At 34.0% G+C, this 25063-nt stretch overlaps 1 protein-coding gene across 5 annotated transcripts in view; it reads left to right on the top strand.

The window, feature by feature from the left end:
* Window positions 1-25063, top strand: part of DIP2C (disco interacting protein 2 homolog C) — a 581014-nt gene that overhangs the window by 316199 nt on the left and 239752 nt on the right. For all 5 annotated transcript variants that reach the window (XM_031939601.1, XM_012551185.3, XM_023505023.2 and 2 more), the window contains one exon: window positions 4884-4994. In XM_031939601.1, the coding sequence (XP_031795461.1) occupies window positions 4884-4994 (111 nt within the window). The remainder of the gene's footprint in view (window positions 1-4883; window positions 4995-25063) is intronic.

Below are 25063 nucleotides of genomic sequence, written 5' to 3'. Positions count from 1 at the left end.
ATATTGGATGTTAAAAAGTTATTTTATTTTTACTTATTTGGAAGCATCTTGGACCATTCAAAGTGATTTTCAGCTTTTAAAAAATGGTTTTGAACATGATCTCTACTTTTTGTTCAGTTCTGGGTTCAACTTAATGCTTGTTCATGTGCAATGTCTGTCCTATACATATTTACATAAAGAAAACTAGGTTAATTAATTTTATAACCTGAGTCATATAAGTTCTTTATCCACTTGGTTTTTCTTGAGTTTGTAAGTGTAACAGTCCATGAAACAGATATTTTGTTTTATATTTCCCTATTATTACTTCTAAAAGATTTTGATAAGAGACTCAGTTATTTAAAAAATTAATTAATTAAGAGGTATTTGGTAATGGTTCACTTTTTCCATTCTTATTTTTATTTGTTGAGTTTTGCATCAATTTTAGTTAATCCCATCTTTGCCATTTTAGCAGAGGGATTCTTCCATTGAATCATTTCTCAATAATACCAAAACACAGATTTAAGGTAATGTTTTCATTATGCAAGTAAGAGCATGAAAGCATTTTGAATGTGATGTTCAAATGTGCTAATCTGTAGAACATACTCTGCAAAATTTTAAAGTACTATATTAGGCAGCTATTCGTACTACAAGTCTGATGATCTTGACAATAAAAATTCCATTTGCTACCATAAGCATTTAAACTCACTCTGATGGTGTATTTGTTTTTTGTTTTTTTTTTTTTTCCCTCCTCTTTTTCCTTTGCTTTGGGAATATTTATGTAAGCCTTGTTAGTTTACATAGACTTTGCAGACTTTTCAGTCTTCAACTGAAAGAAATCTGTAACCTATAGCTCCTCTAGTGATATAGAAATAGATTGTATTTCTAATAGATAAAATACAAGAGACAAGGTTAAGCCCTGAATAGAAGAAGAAACAACATTCAAATAAGTAATTGTTAATAATTTAAAACGTGGATAGTCTGTGACTCAGCCTATTTTCCCAGAACAGATTGCTACAGGAAATATAAAAGAAATCCCAATTACAAGTGGGCAGAAATACCACAAATAGTTTGGTCCAGTACTCACAGACACTGGTGACTCTGTATTTCTCCTGCTGTTCCTTCTTAAGGAGTCTGTTCTTGCTGCTAACTGAGGTGTGAATGACTCTCTGCCTCATTTCAAAATGCCTCTTTGAGGCTCTCCCTTGGGGCTGTCACCAACTCTGAGAGCTAGTGGTTGGCCATCTTGATTTGTTATCTTATATCAACAAAAGTGTCAGATTTCTTGTATCCGAGTTAAGCCACATTCTTGATCAAGAATATAAAATGAATTTCCAACATTGGCGAGGAAGTGTGCTTACTGAATATATCAGTAGGAATAGATAATGGAATGATTAATGAAACTTTCTGTCAATACTTAGGATGCTGATGGATCCTTTTCTGGTCTAAGACAGCAGGCTCTTCATCCTAATTAAATTCAGATAGGGATGAAAGAAGCTTGAAACCAGATTTTTTTGTGATAGGTGGGGTGTTCAATCTTAAGCATTGTGTCACTACATTTATTCTCTTGTAAACTGAGAATGTTACATAGTTTAATTCTCTCTCCTATGGTTTCTTGTGGGGGTGGAAGAATGACACAAGGACCTGATAGCTCAAATTCTCACAGTGTGAACTCACTATGAGCTCTGGCTCTCTGTCTTTTAATCAGGGGAGAGCTCATTGAAACACCAAATCAACTGGGAGTAAAGACACAATCTAGACTTTCAGGGATTTTCAAGCTTCTTGAAATCATTTAAAAAATGAATACTGATTTCAAGAACCATGATTAAATGAACATTTAGTGTGACAGCACACACATTGGGCAGATGGAGGCAAATAGAATTTATAGAAGTCTGTAATCAGAAATCAATACTTCCTTAAGAGGTAAAGGTAGGGTAATGATGCAAATTTTTGCTTATCTTGAAATAATGACTAGTAAGAACTAGAAATTATATTGTAATTTAGAATAATTTTCTGCTTTCCTTTTTTTCTTCTTATGTGGACAACAATAAATCAAATGGAGTCCACTGAGATACTTGTATGTAAAGTTCTTTGTGAACATTAAAAGAATAAATAATATGAATTATTCACATCATTTAATTTGGTGCTCTTTTCACTTTTTTGTAGAAACACATATATTTCTTTCTGGCATTGACTTCAAAAATAACTATGTAGCTTTAAGATAAAGATGATAGTAATTTAGAGATATAAGAACAGAGGAAAGCAGGATTCATATTGTATTATCAGATAAATTTAAAGTTAGAGAAAAATCTGTAATTTCACTAAAACTCTAAAGTCTAACCCTGCACATAAAATGTCTCATCAAACCTTAGGATGTTTCTAGAGAATTCATTGGCTCCTTCACACCACTTTGAAAAACCCTATTTTGACAGTTTATATCTGCTTCAGAATAGATTAGAAAACCAAGATTAAGATTAAGGTCAGGGTCATGTGCCTAGCCAGTCCTCACAATGGCTATTGGAAAAGCATACCACTTTATGTCCCTCACCATTTTTGTTCTCTCTTTCATACGTAAATAAACATGATTCTGAGTGTGTGCTTTTTGCCTTTTAGTTAAGAAATTGTGATGGTCCCTTTATGTTGAAATAAAGTTGCCTACAGATGTTTTCTGGCATACATGGCATCCTGAATCCTCCAAAGGTGGTCACTTCTGCCAGGTCATCAGACTTAGTGATCTGTTCTGGTTTAAACATATTATTAACATTATTCTGTGGAAATTTATAGGCTCAAACATATCTTCCATGTTCTTTTGCTGACTCTGTGGTTTACATATTTTCCAGTGACGCAGATACTGTCTACCCAGCACATAGCATTCATGAAATCTTACACTACATTTACTGGTTAAACTTTGATTGGATAGGAAATAGTTGTCTCTTTTCTCTGACTTATAGACACAAAGGAGAAAGTATACCAGACTGAAGAACCTTTAAGTTTTTATTTCCTTCTTGAACATATCCAGATTCCCAGTATTGTAGAGTTTAGATTTTAACCTGATTGGTTAAGGATTTCCATCACTGAGTATCTCTCTGTTTCTTGTCCCTCTCCTTGTCCTTGTCCTTCTTCTCCTTCTCCTTTCTTCCTTTCTCTTCTTTATTCTCCCCCTCTCTTTTGTCAATTTTCTTTGGAATTCTTCCACAAGCACTTATTTGGAAATTATAAATTGTTTCTAATCAAGAATGGTTTATATTCCTCTTTTCTGCTCTTCCCCTCTTCCCATTCTTTTCTTCAATTTTTTTCCCCTTTCTTCCCTCTGTCTTTGAGTTTGTTTATATATAGCAAAGGGGGAACAAATATATTTCCTTGATATAGTTATCCTTTAACTGAAATATTTCAGGTGTTAGAATTCTTATATGATATTACCCTATAGGCTTTCTATGCAACTCTGACTCATTTGCAACTTTGTGGTAGAGAAAACTTTAAACTCTGTAGGAGATTCATTCTCTGTAGCTTCATTCTGACATTCTTACTGGTATTGTGTCAACAAAACATCAACATGGAACAAACACACGTTTCCTAATATACCAGTTAAATTTGAAAGTTCACCCATTAGTGCCAGTGGTAATTTTGCTGAGGGAAGTGATAAGGGGATGGCACCAGGAAGAAGGGAGAAAGGAGATAGACAGCCTTAGAATCAAGTTCTATCAATTAGGGAAACCCATGCCCCATCATTACCCCAAACCAGAAAACCCAGGGCAAATCACACTGTGAATCTCATCTTCCTTAAAATGTATTGTTTAAAGGAAATACTTGTATTTATGAAATCATAGATTCCCCTGGAGTGTTTGGGTCCTTTGATTTAAACTATGTAATGTAAAAAAATAAAGGAAGTGACAAAAGTGCGAGTCTTCTGACATCTTCCTACAAACTCTATTGATGCTTGTCTCTCTAAGGTTAGTAACTTGGTGGGAGATTCTATAACCTGAATAATAATAAAATCATTATCATTGTAATGGATAATTATTATAATTAACTTGAAATTAATGTCATGGCCATGGTCACCATAGGAACTAACTCTCACAATAATTTCCAATGAATCTCTATCTCCACCCATTGAATTGTAAATCATGAAAGAATTTATCTTACTTATGCTAGATTAAAGTGTGGGGGGGGAACAAGAAGGTGAAGGCCTATTCTGACACTTTTGCACTAACCAATCAAATTAAGGTTGGGACGAACAGGTGATAAATGAATGCACTTATACCTTCAGTTTTTCTGTAATTTATTAATAAGAACTGAATGGCTCATTTTGGCTCACACTACCTCTTTAGGATTAAATGCTATGCCATAATTTTTAAAACATTTGAAAATGTATTTGTTATTTATACATAATTTGGAAAAGATATTTTTCTTGTAGATTTTGAAAAACTGATGCATTTAGTTTATGAAAGAGAAGAAACTTTTATCTCCATATTTTATATTCCCCATTCCTTGTCTTCACATTAGGTTCCCTTTTTCATTATACCTTCATTTACATTGGGCATCTTCATGATGTAAAAATAGTATATTCTGCTGCTTTTTTCATTGCCCTTAGGTGGCAACAGACATAATTTAAGTGTATAATAATCTTTAGTAAGTAGGTCCCCCATAATACTCAGTACACAGTATTCTCTGTCCACCAACTCCCCTACAGCCATTGGCCCACAATCTTTTTTATCTCCTCTCTGTCCTCCCTCCCCCCCAACTCCTATTTGGCTGATAGGAACTGTATTATTTGCAGTTTCTTGTTGCTGGGCCACAGGATAAGCATAATTGATTCCTATAGAAATTAGCATAACTGTAATTTAAAATTTTTCCAATTGAATTATCACAATTATCTATCTGTTTTTTTCTTTTCCCATTGAATTTAGGGGTGGATCAGGCCTTGCCACAAGAACGCCGGACTCCTGTTACCCCCTCCTCCTCCTCAAGATATCACCGCCGTCGGTCCTCGGGGTCCCGGGATGAACGATATCGATCTGGTAAGGTGCTAAGTTTAAGGAGATACTTCCCACCTAAACCAGACTGATCATGTAAATTGAAATGTGTAGCCAAGAGTAGAGTTAGAATGACATTTAGGGGAGGCAAGGCTTGGATTTCTCAATAGTTCATTTCCCTAAAGGTAAGTTTTGATGAGCTATCATTGTAATCTTGGGATGAATAGATCCTAACTATTTCATTATATTTGTTTAGAACATATGTTTAGATGGTGAATGCCATCATTCTTAACAGAACTTCTCTTCTTAAAGAAGATCTTTTCTTTCATTTATATTTATGAACAAAGTTCATATTTTAAAAATTACAAATATGCAAATTTAATAAAATTTTATATAATAATTTAAGAAAAATAAAATTTTTTTCTTTTATAAACAAAGTTCTACTGATGACTTAGGTTTTTGTAGCTAATATATTTATCTTCTTTACCCTTACTCTACTTACATCATCTTGTACCTTTGTTTCTCTTTCTCAAGCAAAACTATTTCTATTTACCAAGGAGACTTTATTTTTAATCTAAAAAAGTTCTGAAAATGTCATACCATGTGTACTTGCTACCATAATATATTTCATATTCCTTCTGAAATCACCTTATCTTGGCATTTTTGATTTAATTATAGTTGTCACTTAGCCTAAGCCTATTTCATCATTAATTTCTTTTTTCCTCAATAATATTTTATTTTTCAAATTACATGTAAAGATAGTTTTCAACATTCATTTTTCCAAGATTTTGATTTTTAATTTTTTTCTCCTTCCTTCCCTTATCCCTGTCTTCTTCTCAAGACAGCAAGCAATCTGATATGGTTATACATATACAGTTGTTTTGAATTTATTTCCATATTAGTCATGTTGTAAAAGAAAAATCAGAATAAAAGAGAAAAAAAAACACAAGGAAGAAAAAGAAAGCAAACAAAAAGGTGAAAATAGCATGCTTCAATCTGCATACAATCTCCATAGTTTTCTCACTAGTTCATCCAATAATTTCACAGTAGAAAATTTGCTACCATGATAATTTAAGAGTTATTTTCCCCTCCCCCTGCTTCAACATCCAGATTTTTAAAATGCTTTTAGGGAAAGGTTGGAACACTGAAATACTATGTTTTTCTCCACCTGAGATTTTGTTAAAGAAAATCTTTGTAAGCTATTTTGTTTGTTCTCGGATTATAGAGCATCAGATCAGAGTATGCTGTGGAATGGTGATAATAGTAACAATGATAATGCTTCTCCCTATTAGCCAGGAGCCTTTCATTATAAACCACCAACCATTCCCACCTGGGCAGCTGTCTGGCAGTCTGCCTGCCTCTGCTTACCCTCTGGAAGCGAAGAAGAGGAAGACAAAGAAGATTTCTGGCACTTGGGCAAAGAAAGGGTAATGGCCCCTTTGATGAGCACAAGCCCTACTTAACCGATGCTTCTCCCATCTTGTTGGAAAAGCTGAAAGGCTGGGACTATGTGGAAAGTGGCTTTGTTCCCAGATGTTAGTTTTCCCCCCTCCTCAGGCTGTAGAATTATTCCCAAATTGGTGCTCATACCTAAGACTATGAGTGCTGGCTGCATTTTTCTCTCAGGCATCTTGGAAACTTGTTCTGACTTATCAGAAGAGTAATCCATTCAGGAGATCTAAAAGGAAAATCCAGGATTTCTTATTTCAATTTCTGTTCTCTAAACCAGATTCTTGACATTATATCTATAAACTTAGCCAGGAAAAAGAAACAAACAACTAGCAAAATCATCTCCCTGCATATAGCATGTATATGGTATTTTTAAAGGTTTCAGATATTTTAAAATAGCTATTAGGAATGATTTCTAAATCAATGAATCAGTGTTTATTAAGTACCTACTAAGTGCCAGGACTATTCTAAGGGCTAGAGATACAAAGAAAAATGAAAAAACCTGGTATTTTCTTTCAAGGATCTCATGGTGTATCATTACTCAGTTAACCTAGTTGTTTGTTCTAGAGGAGAAATTACTTAGGGTGATAAGAAGGAGAAATGTTATAGAGCAAGGGTTCTTAATCTTTTCAGGACCTCTTTTGTGGTACAGTGAAACTCAGAGACTCCTTCTCTGAATAATGTTTTTAAATGAATAAAATGAAATGCATAAAATTATAAAAAGTAATCAATCATATTGAAATTTAGTTATTAAGATTTTTTTTTTAATTCACAGACACTAAAATCAATCTGTGAACTCCATGGGGGGGTCCATGGATCCTAGATTAAGCTTCCTTGATATAGAGGCAAAGGAACAAGGGTATCAGAAGAAATGACTATATTGGGCCATTTGGCAAGTTTTTAATACATTTGGGAGTAGATTAAATGTTTAAGTCCTTTGGAAAAGAACTGGAATACCATTCTACTTTTAGTTATTTACCTCCCCACTTCACCTCAGACTTAGCATGACTCTTATTTTTGGTTCTCAGTAGCATCCTCTGAGTTAAATTGTCAAATAGTTATCAAGTTTAGGTCTTATTATATATTCCATTAAACTTTTAGAACTAGGCAACTGTTCAAGTCTAGAATTTGGGAGAACCAAACTCGCTAGGCATTTTACCATACTCCTGCATCTCCCTCATTTGACTATATTCTTTGGAGAATTAGTTTTCCAGTTTGTGAAATGCCTCAACAATATTTTTAGTGTCCAGAAGATACTGTGGGGATTGCTGTTTTGGTATAAACCTATGTACTTGATGTATATAGTGTAGTAGGGAAAACAAAAATTTTGAGTTAAGAACCTAGGTTTAAATGTTTACTTTTTTACTTTATCTTTAGGCAAGCCCCTTAGCTCTAAAGATCTTTTTTTTTTTTTTATATATGTAAAGTGGCAAAAAGCCAAGGGTCTAGAATAGATGACATATTAGAGGTCATCCCTTCCTCTTACCAAAAAAAATAGAAAATAACCTGCTTTTCAGGCCAGCAAACATTTATTAAACATTCATTATGTACTTGTTACTGTCCTGAATTATACATTATTTTCATTTTAAAGCTTTTTCTAATAATGAATAGCCCCTTCTACTTTTAGGGAATAATCATTCTAGGTATGGATTAAATATATCCAAAGTTTCTTTTGAGATTTTTAGAATATTATATTGATAGTCTGATGGTCTTCTTATGTTCTTATCATAAATCTATTTTTATTTCTGTTATGCTTGTACATATCTCCCTTACTAGATTGTAAACTCCTCAAGAGCAGTGACCCTCTCTTTTTTATTTCCATCTCTCTCAGTTCCAACAGAGTCTCATGCATAGAAGTCATTTAATACATGTGTAAGTGAAGAAATGTTCTCATAATAGTAGTACTTCAGAAAGTGCTGACATAATAGTTATCCTGGGGAGCAACTATAGAGGTAAACTTCATTTAGTAGTCTAGGCTGCTCCTTTGTACTTTTTAAAATAATTTTTTTCAATTAATGAGCATTTATTTTCTCCTTTTCCTGTATTAAAATATGACTACATATCTATATACATATAGATAAATATACATATATATATAAATGGAAGATTATATTTATAGAATATTATGGAATATTCTATATATATAATATTCTATATACATAAAGTCTACTTATTTATTATATAGTGTATATATAAAAGTAACTATAACAAAAACTATATATATGTGTATATATATATAAATTCAGAGTTGCTTTAAAATATATATATATATATATATTTCTCTAATTATTAATGATTTGGTGAATTTTTCATATGGTTATTGATAGGTTCAGTTTCTTTGAAAACTGCCTGTTTATTTCTTTTAACCATTTATCAATTTGGAAATGCCCATAGCTATTAAGAAATTATAATAATGGACTTCCACTTAGATTTTTTAAAAAATCCTTTATCTCATCCTCTCTTCTCCCACCAACTGCCTCCCTATGGGAGTTTAAGTACATTTTAAAACTACAAATGCTTCAATAATTTGCTGAAATGCAATAATGTCTTTTCTCTTGGGGTATGTACATAGTACAAGATATGCAAGTTTGATTTTAATCTACACTTTCAGTATTTGCGTGTTTGTATCTTTCAATTTAGTTTCACTTGAGTTTGTTTAATAAGCACTTCATATTCATTCTTTCATTTGATCATCATATTAACCCTAAGATTTTGAGTTGCCAAAATATTTGGTGAGTTGCCTTAAGGTGATATAGCAAGTGAGGGGCAAAGATAGGATGTCAAAGACACCTTTACTCTGACTAATAAGCCTCACTGCTTCTTACATGGAAAATGGGAAATTCAGCATGGCAGACTGAAGGAACTAAGTGGTTTTTTTTCCCCTTATATTTATTAGAGAGTTGACATATAGTCTTTGCTTATATAATTTTACTTAAAAATATTTTACTTTAAAAATTTTTAAATGAAAGGACAAATGTAAAAATCATTTATTAAGTACTTATTAATAATTTATTAAACAGTTATTTCAAGTTAAGGACCTGGGTTTAAACATTTCCTCTTTCACTTTGTTGCTGGGCAAGTCCCTTAGCTCTAAGGATCTCATTTTTTTTCATCTGAAAAGTGAGAGGAGTCCAGAAGTCTAGAATAGATGACCTATAGGTCATTCCTTCCTCTAAATCTCTGATCAAATATAATGGAAAATAAACTGCTTGTCAGAAAACATTTATTAAACACGTGCTATGTACCAGTTATTGTTCTGAACTATGTTATTTTCATTTTAAAGTTTTGTCTAATATAAAGTGTTATATAATAACTTATGTTAAATTCTGGGAATACAAACACAAATGTAAAATAGTAACACAGGAACACAGAGCTTTTATTTTCTAATGAGATGATAACAGGTATATGGCAGTATTAGCTAGGAAAGGACATTTTGATCTGGGACATGGTGGATCTCTGTGAAGTCACAAAGCAGCTGATTGACATCCTCTTCAGCGGTATTTGTAATGTTGATTCAATTATGATGCCCAATCAGAAGGTAGAATATGTATATATGGGTGACTTTCTTGTATTCATAGGCTTGTAAATGATGATTGGAAGAGACCATCTGGCACAATCTCCTGACCTCCCTTTTTTATTTAGATGTGAACACTGAGACACAAGGAGGTCAAGTGATTTGCCCAGAATCACACTGGTAGAAATTTTGAGAGATGAATTATGAAATTAGATCTGTGGATTCTGGAGTCACTCTTCTTTCCAATGTAGTAAGAGAAGGTTTCCAGTGAGGGCTACTTTAGTTCTCCCCTCCCCCTGCCTCCACCCAAGTCTTAACCTATTATCTCATTGTTATTTTATCCTACTTTTTCACTGTTTCTATGATTGATTACTTGACCCACTCTTTTAAATCTTTCCATTCCCAAGCCACCTACACTCCCCCTGTAATGAATGCTTTTAAAATGGAAATTTTATTCAAATGATGGAAATGATGAGGGGATGGGAGTGAGAAGGCAGTTTCCTTAAAAGCAATCACTACCACCAGCCTTCTGTTGATTTTTCTGACTTTTGGTGGTAGTTAAAAATTCCTTCAGTAGTTGAATCGGTATTATCTGAGCTCCAGAGCTTCTGGAGGTCAGGTATATTAGGGAATATAATCTCCGTAGTAGAAGACAGAAATAGAAAGAAAAGAAATATCTTTTTAGCTGGTTGACATCTCAGGAAATTTAAATGAGGCACTATTCATAGAAACAAAAAAGACTATGGTGTCCAGTGTTCTATAAATGGAGAATGTGATATCATGTTTTCAGATGACCTCACAGAGTCACATTGATATAGAAAATCCATACAATGAGAATGTGATAGGCAAGGATCAAGGATTCAGAAGAGTTGCCCTTTGCATCCTATCTTCAGTGTAATAAAGCAGACTCTGTTGGAAGGTCTCATCAGCTGGTTCATGTGTGGATACTGTAATCAGGGCTGTTTTCCATCTCCTTTTTGTCAGGCTGGCTTATTGTTTATGAGTATATCATCTGCTCTGGTCCATGACCTTGCGGGAAGCAACCATGATATAAAAAATGTACAAGCCAGTTCATCTGGGGGCATATAATCCATGCTTCATTTTAATGCCCTTGCAATATCAACATAATAATATGAAAGCGTTAGGAGTCCAGGTGTTAGCTGAGAATCCAATCTGAATATATGGTGATTTCCGTGATTTCTCAGAGAGATCATAAAGTCAGGGGCAGGCTGTGCAGCTTTGTTTGAGAAACATATTAGATTCCAGCTCACCAGAAAACAGTATCATCATGATGTTATTAGAAGCATCAGAAAACCAGAGGCAGTTTATATTGTTACATGCCAGGAATGTTCTATACCTCCTTGAATTATAGTGAAATCTCACTTTCGCAAACAATCAGAGACAGAGAATTTTATACCTGGAAATAATTTCAGATAATGTAGAGTCCAACCCACTCATTTTGCAGAGGAGGAGATTGAGACCTAGAATGACATGATGGGAAACTAAAATTCAAATTTCCTTCCTGGTTAAGAGAATTGAGAAAAGGATGAGTTCAGAATACAAACTGCAATAGGTTTATGATTCAAGGGCTAAGGGAATTCTAGTTAACAGCCAGTCATAAGAAAACAAATTTTTATCTGTATTTATGGAAAAACTGAATATCCCTGAAGGTTTCTAGGAGTTGCTACTGCTGACAGCCTCCAAGACAGACTTCCAGCCCTTCCATTAGTGACAGCAACCATGTATGTAGCACTCTTTCTTCAGTTATACAACACTTTAAATACATGATCTAATTGCTCTTTGTAAGAATGCTGCTTGAAACAAATCTGCGTTGTGTGGCACAAAATCTTTTTATTAGGACTTTGTTCAGCCTTAATTCAGAAGACTGCTAAACTCATGATACAGTGGGACAGTATCTGAGTTTAAAGATAAAAGATTGGTTCAAACTTTGAAAGGCTTAAGGATACTGATCAATACAATGACCCAACATGATTCCAAAGATCTCATGATGTAGTGATGTTGTTCACCATCTGCCAGAGAGGTGATAGTTTCAGGATGCATGAGACCTATTCTCTGGATATTGTCAATACTGCAATTTATCTTGTCTGATCTTCCTTTTTCTTAAACAATTCTCCGTCCCTCCTTCCAGTGGTAGTGCTGGCTGGGAGGGATAGAAAAGGGATTTTTAAAATTGATTAACTTAAAAAAAATAGTTTTGACTGGTTGATTACAAAGATCTCTTCCTGCTCTAAATCATGTGGTCATATGAATTCCCTGAAGGAATCCAACAGTTGTCATTGACTGGGGAAGAAAAAAAAAAGACTTAGTTGGGGGAAGGGGGATTCACAGAGATAGTGATAGCTATAGAGGAGGTATCCTAGCAAGAAGTAGTCAGTGGAAATAAAGGCTGATATTATCCTAAGATTACAGTGCTGGACTTTTAGTAAATGGTTGTAAAAGCCGATATTATTTACCGTTTATTTATCCATATCTGACTTGCAAAGTGGTTTATCATAATTTTCAGGCTTTTTTGCAATTTGTGTAGAGAAATGTAACTGCTCCTGCTACTTTGCCTGACTGCAAATATAAGAAGTGCTAAATAAATTCTTTCCTGGTAATGTAATGATCTCTAAATTTATTTCACAGCTACACAAGACTGGCTTTAAATATCTCCTTTTCCTTAGTAGATGGACACTTTTAGGCCATCAGAACTGAAAGGCTCAAACTGAATAAAATATAAACTGCTGTAGCAGAGAAAGGAAGCTGGGCTACAAGGAGATTTACTTAGTTTTGCTTAATGTCACCAGGCAACTTAATTGAAATGCCTCACAAGCTGGATAATGAATCTACTTATCTCCAAGCACAAATGGAGCATTTACTCTTCTTAAATATGATACCTCATTCATTGCCACATATTGATTACCTAGAATGTACTTAGGAGAGCATCTAATGTATATAGCAATGGAGAAGATTCACAACAGTCATTTCCTTCTTGATAAACTCTTTAAACTAATGCTCTTATATAGAGTGACAGATTATTTACCCTCACTGTACTAATTTTTCCTTCAAAAACACCCCCTGGATGAAAGTAGAAGGGTTTGCTTGTAATTCCATAAACATATTACATATCTGAGTTGGAAGAGACCTCACAGCTCAACAAATACTTGAAAAAATAAAATTTTATTTTTTTCTTTTGCTTTTACATTTCCCAAATTTCCTCCATATCCTTCCACTTTTCATTCTCAAATGAACCACCTTAGGACAAAAATTTTTTAAAGAGGTGAATGGATGGAAATTACCAAAATCTATAAATAAATTGAAAAAAATTTGACAATATGTACCATTGCTCTATCTCTCCCTCCCTCTAACTGTGCAAATAAGTAGGGGAAAATATCTTCTAATATCTCTTCTTTGGGGTCAATTTTGTTCTTTGTAATTTCTCCCCATCAGTTTTAATTGGTTTGCAGTAGATTTGGGAGGTTTTTGTCTGAATATTGTACTTGTATATATGGTTTATTGATTCTACTTCATTATGCTATTGTGCATCTAAGTCTTTCCATTATGAAGATAATCATTATGTTCCTTTTTTCTTATAGCACAATGTTATTTTATTACATTCATATATCATAATTTGTTTAACCAATCACCATTTGATGGGCATCTATGTTATTTCTCATTCTTTGCTACTGGAAAAAGTGCTTGTTATGAAGATTTTAGAGTATATGCAGCCCTTCTTTTTATCATGTTAACTGAAAAGGCATGCTATTAATGACATACTTGTCAAGCTGTCATCTGGCCTCCTCTTTAATACTTCTGGTGATAATCCTTTTTCTCTAGAAGCTCTGATGAATACTTTTGGACAGCTCTAATTATTAGGGAGTCTTTCCTTATGCTATTTTGAAAACTGTGAATTCCATACTCTGTTTCTGTTCTACCCTCTGGGGCTAGGTAATACAAATGTAATCCTTCTTTAATATCGAAATCCTTTAAGTTTTAGGCACTTGTGGCCCATGTAAGTCTCCTCTTTACAAGATTTAAACATCCTCAGTCCCTTCTTTAATTACCATATTCCATGGTCTCTAGCTTTCTCTCTAATGGATTCCTTACCAATGCTTTCACATTCTCATTTGTTAAAGTTTTACCTCAGAAAAGAACATGTAGAAAGCAACATGATGTAGCAGTCACACACACACACACACACACACACACACACACTCACACTTCATAACCTAACCCAATTATCAAAATTGCCAACCTCAGAAGGGAGAGCATGTCATGATATCGAACTCCCTTTTGAGAAGCATTTTGTCCACAGTTACTGTAAGCTACATCATTTTGCTTTTCTCATCTGGTTATAAAATTGTTTTGGAGGGACACCTCATGGTTCTCTAGGTTATGATTATCTTTTCCTTTTTCTAATATTGTCACTATCCAATAATGATCTCTCCTTTATCAGTGAAAATGATTCTATTCCTCCATCACCCATGTGTTTTAATTGACTTAATTTCTGCTTTTGGTAATAGTGATGTATATGAACCACCCACTTGTAAGCAGCAGGAAATATTTATGAGCCAACAGGCCAGTAAAGGGTACATTCTCTGAACATGAAAGACAATGAAATCAGTTGATTCACCTGGGGATAGAACCTTTGATTTGCCCTCAGTAGCATGATGTTCTAACTCAGTGTTAGCCTTTTCTAGTAAAGAAAGTTGAATGCTCTTTGCCATGCTGCCTGAGTTAATTAATTCTTTAAAATCTGTGCCTTTTTAAAAACAATGTGCTCTTGTTATGTTTTTCTATTAGTTTCTTGCTTAGATTATATATTCAATTTTCTTAATATTATCTGGCCCTGTGTACTTTGAAACTGTGGATTCCTAAGGCTATGCTTTGACTAGTCCTACAAACTTTGAAAAGCCTCAGCTGTGGGTTCTGTGATGGATAGACTATGTTGTCCAAGTGGTCAAGTTTAGAGAACCCCATCATCAGGCTAACCTTTGGGAGGTGAATTTTTTGGCCATAGAAAGTCAGAGGTTTCTCTTGTCCTCTAAGTCATAAATTGTCACCATCATTGGAGAAAACAGGATAAACATGAAAATGTTAAAGATATTTGATGTATATAAGTAATATTTACTGATAAGACACTTCTTAATTTATATATTAGTTTTCTCCTCCCATTTGTCAATATTTTGTGGTATCTAGGCAGACCAAATTGAGATCACTTATTTGAAACACAGTTTATAACCTAATAAAAACTGGCACTCCCCTGTCTTTTCATATGAAGTCTGAAATGCTCTGGGGTATCATATCTCCTTTGATTTTCATAGAAAGTAGAAAAATGTCTATCCCTTTTCTCTTAAGTCCATCAGGAAGACAATTCTTTCGCATGAATTTCGAGGATGACATATGTGTTCCCTATATCAGATTGCTATTCCCTGTCTGTAGTTTTAAGACTATATAATGCTCTTGTATTTCAACCTTCACTGCTATCCACAATACATGCCACATTAATGATATCAGCAGATCTCATTAATGTTATGTTATATTTTGTGAAAGATTTTAAAAATATATTTTTGGTTAACTTCTGAATTCATACACAAATGGATAGGCTTCTAGTTTTTATTATTACCCACTTACAACTTCCCATGAGTATGGCTTGTTTAAAAATATACACAGAACACTCATAATAAAGGTTTTGGTAAGGCACTTAACCAAATGCTTTAATTAATTTCAAATTTGAACTGGCAATTTACTTCTCTTTCATTAATTTTGTGAAATACTTGCCTCTGTAGATTGTATGTCATGATTTCTTTATAGCAACTTCAGATTTTGTTTGTTTGTTTGTAATTTTGTTTGTAATTTGTTCTGATTCTGATGAATTTGGTCTGTGGTTGACTCTTAAGTAATATGGTCCATCACTAGAACTATAAAATCAAGAAAAAAATCTATATTTGACACCAATGCACCCTAACCCTTCTCCAATTTTTCAATATCACAAAGAAAGCTGCTTAATAGAATGGAAAATTCTGGATTTGGCATCAAAAAACATGGAACTCAGATCTTTAACAAAAATGGAGTGAGTTGGGACAAGTGATTTTTCTCTGAGCCTCACTTTCTCATCTTTAAAATGATGATAATAATACTTTTACTCTCTACATTATAGGGTAGTTGTAAAACAAGGACTTGTAAATTTTATTTTTGTTTAGACCTGCCAGATATAGTTTCAAAGAAATTAAGAACACCCCATGACACAATCAAAATAGACAATATTATAGGACTTAAATAGAGGGTTTTAGACTTTTAAAATGTAATTGATTTTAAAGAAATCTAATACAAGGGAATCCACAGGTAGTACTTCAAGATTTCTCAACTGAGAAAATATTCCCAAATGACCATGACTTGTATTACCATGAGCATGACTAAAATTGTTCATTATCCATGACACTTCTGTCTGCTTATTAAAAAAGGAAGGAAAGAATAAAAGAAAGAAAGAAAATAAAAATGAAGAGGTTGGACTTAAGTCATCCCTGAAGGTCTTTTCCATATTTGAATCTGATCTTATAATCCTATGACCTTAAATAGTTATATTTACATTGACCCTTTTCTTGTATCTGTCTTTACCCTAGGTCAAAATTTATCTGGTTTACTCAATAATGGCAAATTAATTTTCTTTAAAGTGCCAACAATACCCTATTTTCTTTCTTTTTTTTTTTTTTTGGAAATAGTATTTTATTTTTTCTCAGTTACATGTAAAAACAGTTTTCAACATTAATTTTTAAATAAATTTTTTCCCTCTCCTCCCCGTAGATAGCAAGCAATTTGATATTAGTTATACATGTGCAAAACAAACAAAGTAAAATAGTATATTTTGATCTGCATTTAGATTCCATTCTTCTTTCTATGGATGTGGATAGTATTTTCCATCACGACTATTCTGGAATTGTCTTTAATCATTCATTGTATTAGCTGAGAAGAGCTAAGTCTATCATAATTGATCATCACACAATATTACTGTTACTGTGTACAATATTCTCCTGTTCTGCCCACTTTTTCAGCATCAGTTTATGTAAATCCGTTTTTCTAAAATCTGCCTGCTCATCACTTTTTATACCACAATACTCTTCATTTCATTCGTACAACACAAATTGTTCAGCCATTCTTCAAACAATAGGCATCCCCTGAATTCCCAATTCTTTGTCACCACATAAAGAATTTCTAAAATATTTTATGCAACTCCCTTTTTAAAAATTATCTCTTTGGGATACAAATCTAGTAATGGTATTGCTGGGTCAAAGGTGGGGACAGGTTGATTGCCTTTTGGACAGACTTCCAAATTGATCTACAGAATGGTTGGATCAGTTTATAATTCTACCAACAGAGCATTATTATCCCAGTTTTCGCTTATCTTCTCCAACATTTATCACTTTCCTTTTCTGTCATGTTATAGGTGACTTACAGGTGGAAGGGGGAACCTCAGAGTTGTTTTTAACGTGCATTCTCTAATCAGTTGTGATTTTGAACAGTTTTTTCTCATATACTGTAGATTAATTGCTTCACCCAAAAACTGTGTGTTGGTATCTTTTGACTATTTATCAATTGGGGAATGACTTGTATTATTATAAATTTTGTCCAGTTCAAAATATAATTTAGAAATGAGATCTTTGTCAGAAACACTTGTTATAAAAATTGTTTCCCATCTTTCTGCTTTCCTTCTAATCTTGGTTGCATTGGTTTTGTTTGTGCAAACCCTTTTTGATTTAATGTAATCAAAATTATTCATTTTGTATTTCATAATGTTCTCTATCTCTTGTTTGGTCATAAATCCTTTCCTTTTCTATGGATCTGACAGTTAAACTATTTCTTGCTCTTCTAATTCACTAATATCACTCTTTAAGTCTAAGTTATGTACTCATTTTGACCGTATCTTGGTATATGGAGTGAGATGTTGTTCTATATCTAGTTTCTGTCCTAACACTTTCCATTTTTCCTAGCAGTTTTTGTCAAGTGGTGAATTCTTGTCTCAAAAGCCTGGGTTTTTGGGTTTATCAAGCACTAGTTTGACTATGGTTATTTGCTATTTTTTCTTGTGTACCTAATCTATTCCACTAATCCACCACTCTATTTATTAGCTAATACCAAATAGTTTTGGTGATTGATGCTTTATCATATGATTTTAGATTTGGCATGGCTACCTTCCTTTACATTTTTTCATTAATTCTCTTTTATTCTTGACCTTTTGTTCTTCCATATGAATTTTGTTATTTTTTCTAGCTCTCTAAAATAATTTTTTGTAGTTTGATTGATGTGTAATGAATAAACAAATGAATTTAGTACAATTGATCTTTTTTTTCTTTTAAAGTGATTTAAAAGGTCATTGACATATCATTTAAGGTAGCATAGTACCATGCAAATTAATTGGGGAAAAGTAAGAAATTTCTTGATATATAATAAACCTTACCTCTCCTCCCCCTCATTTCTTCTTATATCTTAAAAACCCACTTATAACATGTGATATGCCTTGATTTGGTTATAATACATTATTTTATATGATTACACATTCCATGTATTCTTTAATTCATTTTCACAAAACATTACTTTTGATATTAAGTGTATGTTCTTTCTACATCTAACCTGTATTATAGCCTGTAGCTTTTTACTACAATTTAAATAAGTCAAGGTCACAATCCAATGAAGCATGCTCATCTTAATTTCTTGAATAATTTTTTAACTGTTTGAAATATGTGGCATAGTGCAAGACTGTTTAATATTCCTTTCCATTTGGGAATTTCTATAATTCTTACTCAGTATTTCAACATAGTTACCAGAGTTCATCAATAGAGGGAACACTTTCAGGCCCATTGAAAGAAAAAGTCTCCCAAACATTTTTGTGGGAAATATTTTATAGTCTGATAAAAATCCTCTTAAAGTATATATATAAAAATACTTATCTTAAAAGCTCATCTGAACTATTTCTGACACTGGTTTTGGTACAGGCTTAAATAAATGTGCGTTTCATCAAGAAAAATGATCTTTTTCCAGTCTTCACTATACTAGTCTTTGGATTGGATAGCTATATTTTCTTCATGGAAGTGGTTACCAACCTACCCCTCACACCACCACCACCACCACTACCATCATTACTACTACTACTACTACTTACTACCACCACTACTACTACTACTTCACTTGACCTTGTTTGCCTCAGTTTCCTCATTTTTAAAATGAACCAGAGAAGAAATGGCAAACCATTCTAGTATTTTTGCCAAGAAAATCCTGAATTGAAGAGTCAGACATAAGTGAAAAATAAATAAACAATACTAATACCAAGCTCAATCTGATTTCATCTGGTCAAGGTTAGATATTAATTCAGAGTCCTGTCAAGAGAAAATCCCATCCATGATCATTACTTATGTAAAATGAAACCTTGTAAAAACATTATTTGTTTCAGGTAATGCTGAATCATGGTCCTAGAATAGTGAACACTCCCTCCTCCTCATTATTATCCCATGTTTGATCTTTGCCCTAATTGTGTTTTTGTGCAAATAATATCCCAGAACTCCAAGAAAAACTTGAACTCCTGCAGAAGGAATCTGAGCTTGTTAGCTTAGAAGTGAATCCAAGGAAAAGCAAAGTGAAAATGCATTGGCTATTGACAATAAGGCAGAGCACATATAGGTTGGAGATTAAGGAGGTATATGAATATGTTTACCTTAGAAACTTCTTTGCCAAGAAGACAGTGTAGATGAAGAATGAACCAGCCTGGGTCAGTCTCCATTATATCCATGGTTATTGCTAATGATGTGACCATTGGGGCACAAATGTTAGAAATATTCAATGTAAAGAACAGAAACTCATTGTCACCTAGTGGAAAGTGCAGTGTGTTAAGTTTTTCCCCATGATTGCCTGACAAATGAAGAATTCTTGAGATCAGGAGAGTAGCTGGCTGGCTCATATAACCAAGCTGCATGGGTAGCTGATGAACTGCTCTGTTCATAGGATCCTTCACATCCACAAAAGGCCAGTGACAATATGACAGCTCCAGAATGAGCCAGTGTTTCCATTGTTTAAACAGAAAGGGAACCACAATAAAAAAAATGACCAGTCGGTTATTTGGTGGATTTGCGTAGGACAGTAGATGTGAATGAATGCTAATGACCTAATGTCTTAACTTTATAAAAGCATTAATGGAAAGTACAATTTACTGCAGAAGGACCCCCCCCTTTTTTTTTTAGGCATCCTCATGTATGGATTTCTTCTACTGACACAAATTCCAACCTGTCTGTGACATAATTAGATTTGGGGAATGGTTTGGAATACAAAGAAGTTTAGTTATTTTCCTTAAGTTACACAGCTACTAATTATCCCAGAATTTGGACTTAGATCTCCCACACTCCAAACTGAGCAGTCTGATCACTATGCCAAACTGTTTCTCTTAAGTAATAACATTTTTGGAAAGAAACCTAGAAACAGCAATGCCTTAGCCCAAAGACTAATGTCGCTATGTGGAAATGTCACCAGAGATGACAGAAAGGCAGCTACATCTCAGTCTATGAAACTTGCTGTGAGATCAAAGAAGCTATGCTTCCCCTGATCATCACTTTAGTTTTTATCTTTATTTTATACTAGAATTAAGATAAACATCTTCAATTATACCTGGAGATAATTTTTTCTTCTTAATCTTGTTAATGAATAACCAGAATGGTATTTAATGGTCGTTTCAAGTATGGACAACTTTTTCAAAAATATAATAGGATATAAAGCTTGTATATAAAGTTTTCATGATTATCTAATCAAACCCCTTTATTTTACAGATGAAGAAACTAAAATCCATACTGTCACTCAAATAGTGAGTAGCATAGTCAGAGTTCCAATATAGATTTTCTAACTCCAAAGTTCATGTTTTCCTGAATGTATACCCTAGTTCCTGGGACAGTTAATCTGTTTTTTTGGGTTCCTAGTCCTAGAACACTATTCAGGTTTGTATGACTAGGTAAACTAGCCCATTCTATTTATTGGTTGGCTCAAGATATCTGATTATACTTGAGCTTCCATTCCCTCAGGACATTACAACATCTGTTTGCTATTACTGACTAGCTCTTTCATACCTTGACCAATACTCTGTACCTCCAATCTAAGACTAGGACTTCCATGCCTGATTTCATTACTCATACTAATTAGGATTTAGCTGTAAAAGAGATAGAAGGTAAGTAGATTGAAGTCTATAAATAGAATTTCAAAGTTCAGAATCTGAAAGGTTTAAGATGTGACTATGGTAAAGCAAGATGGGGAGTATGGTTCTTATTCACTTTTCATATGTCAGAAGAACCAATGGTAATGACATCATGATGTTGGAGTCAGGGTAGAATGTGTTCGTCTGTGACCAATCAGTTCAATATGAGCTCAGGTTTGGCAATTGTTAATGCTGTAAAGTTACCCATGTATATATCCTGTAAATAAAAGGCTATTAAATTAAAAAAAATAAAATAAAATAAAATAAAATAAAAATCCAAAAAAAAAAAAAAAAACAAAACAAAAAAAAAAAATATGAGCTCAGAAGGTTCTGCAAAGATTGAACACAAATAGTCCATTTGAGCATTTAAGATAAAGATGTCTCTGGATTTGCACATCTCACATTTCCATTGTGCTGCTGTAATTCTGATTTGCTCATGGGACATAGAGCCTTCTTTGATATGGCAGCGTCATGTTGAACAGTCCCATGCCAGGCTCTCCCATGTCCCACAATCAATGTTAAAGTCTTCAAAGTTACCTTATCAGTGTCCTTGTACTGCTTCTTCTGATCCCCATGTGTGCACTTGCCTTGTGCTAGTCTCTGTAAAATAGTCTTTTAGGGGAACATATGTTTTGCATTTTAACAATGTGGTCAACCCATTGGAACTGCACTGAGTTTGAAAGCTTGACCAGTCAGCTCAAGAGAGGATCTCAGTGTCAGGTATCTCATCTTTCCAGGTAATCTTCAGAAGTATTGAAGTATTGTTTATAAGAAGGTCCAGGAACTTCATGTTGAGATTATTAGCAAGTCCCTGAGGACTTTGATAAATGAATGTATTATACAGGAAAACTGAATATCGAATGAAAAACTCAAAAGGGTCTAGGTTAAGAACAGAAAATGAAGCTGGGAAAATAGACTTATGAAGAGAAAATGTGTTCATCTGAAGGATCATATATATGGAGACAACTTGGAGAGGGAAGGGAGAGTGCTAGCAACAGCAACCTTTTATCTTCCAAACCCTCTTTGTTATTATGCAATGCAGCTTGTAGGTGGATGAGGATTGGGGGGAAAGGAGGGGTCTTGAAACAGCAGTGAGGAGCAAGGAGAATAGCAAATTCTTCTCTTAACCCTGTGATATGGAAGAATTAGGAGAAAGAGTAGCTTATGCTGGAGAGGGTAGCCAGGGATGAGAGACAGCAAGATCTAGTTGATAGTGTGTTGGCTGTGGAATCCAGAAAATTTGGGTACTAATCTTACTTCTATACTTCCTGCTGAGGTAATCTTAGGCAAATCATTTCACTTCTCTAGGAATCAGGTCCTTATCTGTAAAATGTCAGGATTGAACTCAGTGGCCTCTAAAGTTCTAACTCTGGAATCCTGTATGATTCTATGGCTGTGTTGAGCTGAGATGATAGCCAAGTTTGGAGTAAAACATGGAGGTAGAAGGAAGATTGTTTGAAAAGCATAAGGACATTGGGAAGATTATTGAGAATAGGTCAGGAGACCCAAAGGTTATATTACAATAATCTAGAATTTAGGAATTAATCTGTAGACAGGCAGAGAGCCAAAGCTGTGTGTTGATACATTCCAAGGGGAACATTTCCATTGGCCCTTCCCCATCCCACACTCAGTGCATACCTATGGAGATTGTATGTGTGTGTGTGAGAGAGATATGTGTATATGTATATATAATATGTATGTTTATATATGTATATATACATATTGCATATAATACATATACATATATTTACTAATCTAATGCTTCTAAATTCATATTAAGCAGAATTGTAAATGTTATTCCATTGCATTGTTGATCAAAATTATGTAGTCATCACTTGGAAAACAAAGAATTAAATGAAAACAAAACAGAAGTTGGAAAAAAACAAAACCATGTGTGTACTTGTGGTAGGGAATATGAATCATCTTACCCAGCAATGGATTTGGATTCTAGTGTTGTATCATGAAAGATGCCAAATTTATAATGCTATAGACATTGAAGCCCATAGTTTAGGAGAGTCAGAACTTGTGAAAGTGTTAAATGAATCTGAACCTTAACTATTGGCTCTTAGTGAAAACATGGGTCAGTAATCTTCTTGACATTTGTGTTGATAATTTCTCCTTGGAACTGGGCTGGAGACAGACTTCTAGGTATCTACATGACTATGTAACAAAGTAGTTTTGATGGAATAGTACTGGATTGGGACAGCTTTGACTAACATCTGTCTTAGACAATTTGTCAGTCTTGTCCTAAATGTTCCACTACATGGTTCCACATGGAGGAAAAATAAGACTCAAGAAAAGATCGTTGCTAAATTTTTCCCCAGCTCTACCCAGGAAGTACCATCACACATGCTTTTCTTTTTCTGTGTGTGTATGTCACCAGCAGTGTGATGTAGTGGATTGGATTAGTGACTTGCATTAAATAAGACCACGATTCAAATTCTGATGCTGACAGAAACAGTTTGATGCTAGGAAAGTCATTTAACTTCTTTGTTTTGAGGACATTCACTAGGAATAAATTATTGATCTTGTGGTCCCAACTGAAGTTCCCCATACTGATGAAATCACAGCCCTTGAAGAGCAATGTTAAATGGCATCATCTCAGATTTTTTTTTTTGCTGAGGCAATTGGGATTAAGTGACTTGCCTAGGTCCACATAGCTAGGAAATATTGTCTGAGGCTGGATTTGAATTCAGATCCTTCTGACTTCAGGGCCAGTGCTCTATCCACTGTGTCATCTAGCTGCCCATGGTCATTGTTTTTGAGAACCAAAGGTCAGTAACACTGCATAGAATTTCCCACATAACATGGCAATTGTATTACTTAAAAGAAAGCTTTTTTGTCATAACTTTCCTTTGAAACCTGACTACCAAGTACATGTCAAACTTAGAAGTATAATGATTTTACTAGTTCAAGACTAGTCAACTAAATATCCCTTCTCCTACCTCTTTAATCCCCAAATGATTACAAGCAAAAGTTTGTTTTCAGAGTTTTTAGCAAGTGTGATTTGATAACGGGATTCTGCAGCATGAGTCAGAGGCAACAGTGAACAAAATAAATGGCTGAGTGTTTGTGGTTGCTCACATGCGTATGGGATGTGTTATATTGCTTTTGCTGCCAGTAACACATGATTGGGTCAGGGTGGAGGCAGCACATAGAGCACATAGAATTCTGCAACAAAAAGAAAAATGGCAAGAAGGAAGAAAGAAAAAAGAAGGAAAGAAAGGAGGGAGGGAAGGAGGAAAAGAAGGAATCAAGAAAGAAATCATGATAATTGTGATATTTATGTTTAACCTTCTTATCAATATCATTATCAACACATCAATTAAAAGGATAACACAGTAAATAAAGGAACAACTTTTCTGAATCAGCTTCTATCATACTGGACCAGGTATAATTTTATAAGATATCAAAACATAAAAAGACTAGATTGTAATCTTCTCTATGAGAAGTATGCTGCATACAAATGGATATTTCTTTCTGTTGGCTTTTGGTTTTGAAACAAAAAAAGAGAGAAAAACTGAATTAAACATGGAATAGATATTTTAATTGTCATGAAAGTTGATACAAATAAGACTCAAGTTTTGATTTTGTTACAGTTGTGGTCCCACAGACTTTGCCCTTTTCTGTAACCCATTTTGCTCCTGGCTAGAGATATCAAAATGTCACTTTAGGAACAATGTTCTCAAAGTTTCCAAATGAAAAAAATTTTTTCACAAGAAAATCTTAATAACTTCCCTGCCCCTCATCTATAGACCAGCTGGCCGAACACATCCTCTCCAAGGTAAATGCCTGAATATACCCATTTCTCAGGAACTTCATGAAAAATGATTTGTAAGATAAAGGAAAACAACATATAAGGGCAATTTATGTAACTTTTTATAGTGTTAGGGTGTTTGGACAAGTACCAAAATATTAAGCTCT

This window comes from Sarcophilus harrisii, chromosome 5 (assembly GCF_902635505.1).
Source record: "Sarcophilus harrisii chromosome 5, mSarHar1.11, whole genome shotgun sequence".
Lineage (NCBI taxonomy): Eukaryota > Metazoa > Chordata > Mammalia > Dasyuromorphia > Dasyuridae > Sarcophilus > Sarcophilus harrisii.
The sequence above is the reverse complement of the archived record's forward strand: the minus strand, read 5'-3'. Positions and strand labels throughout refer to the sequence as shown.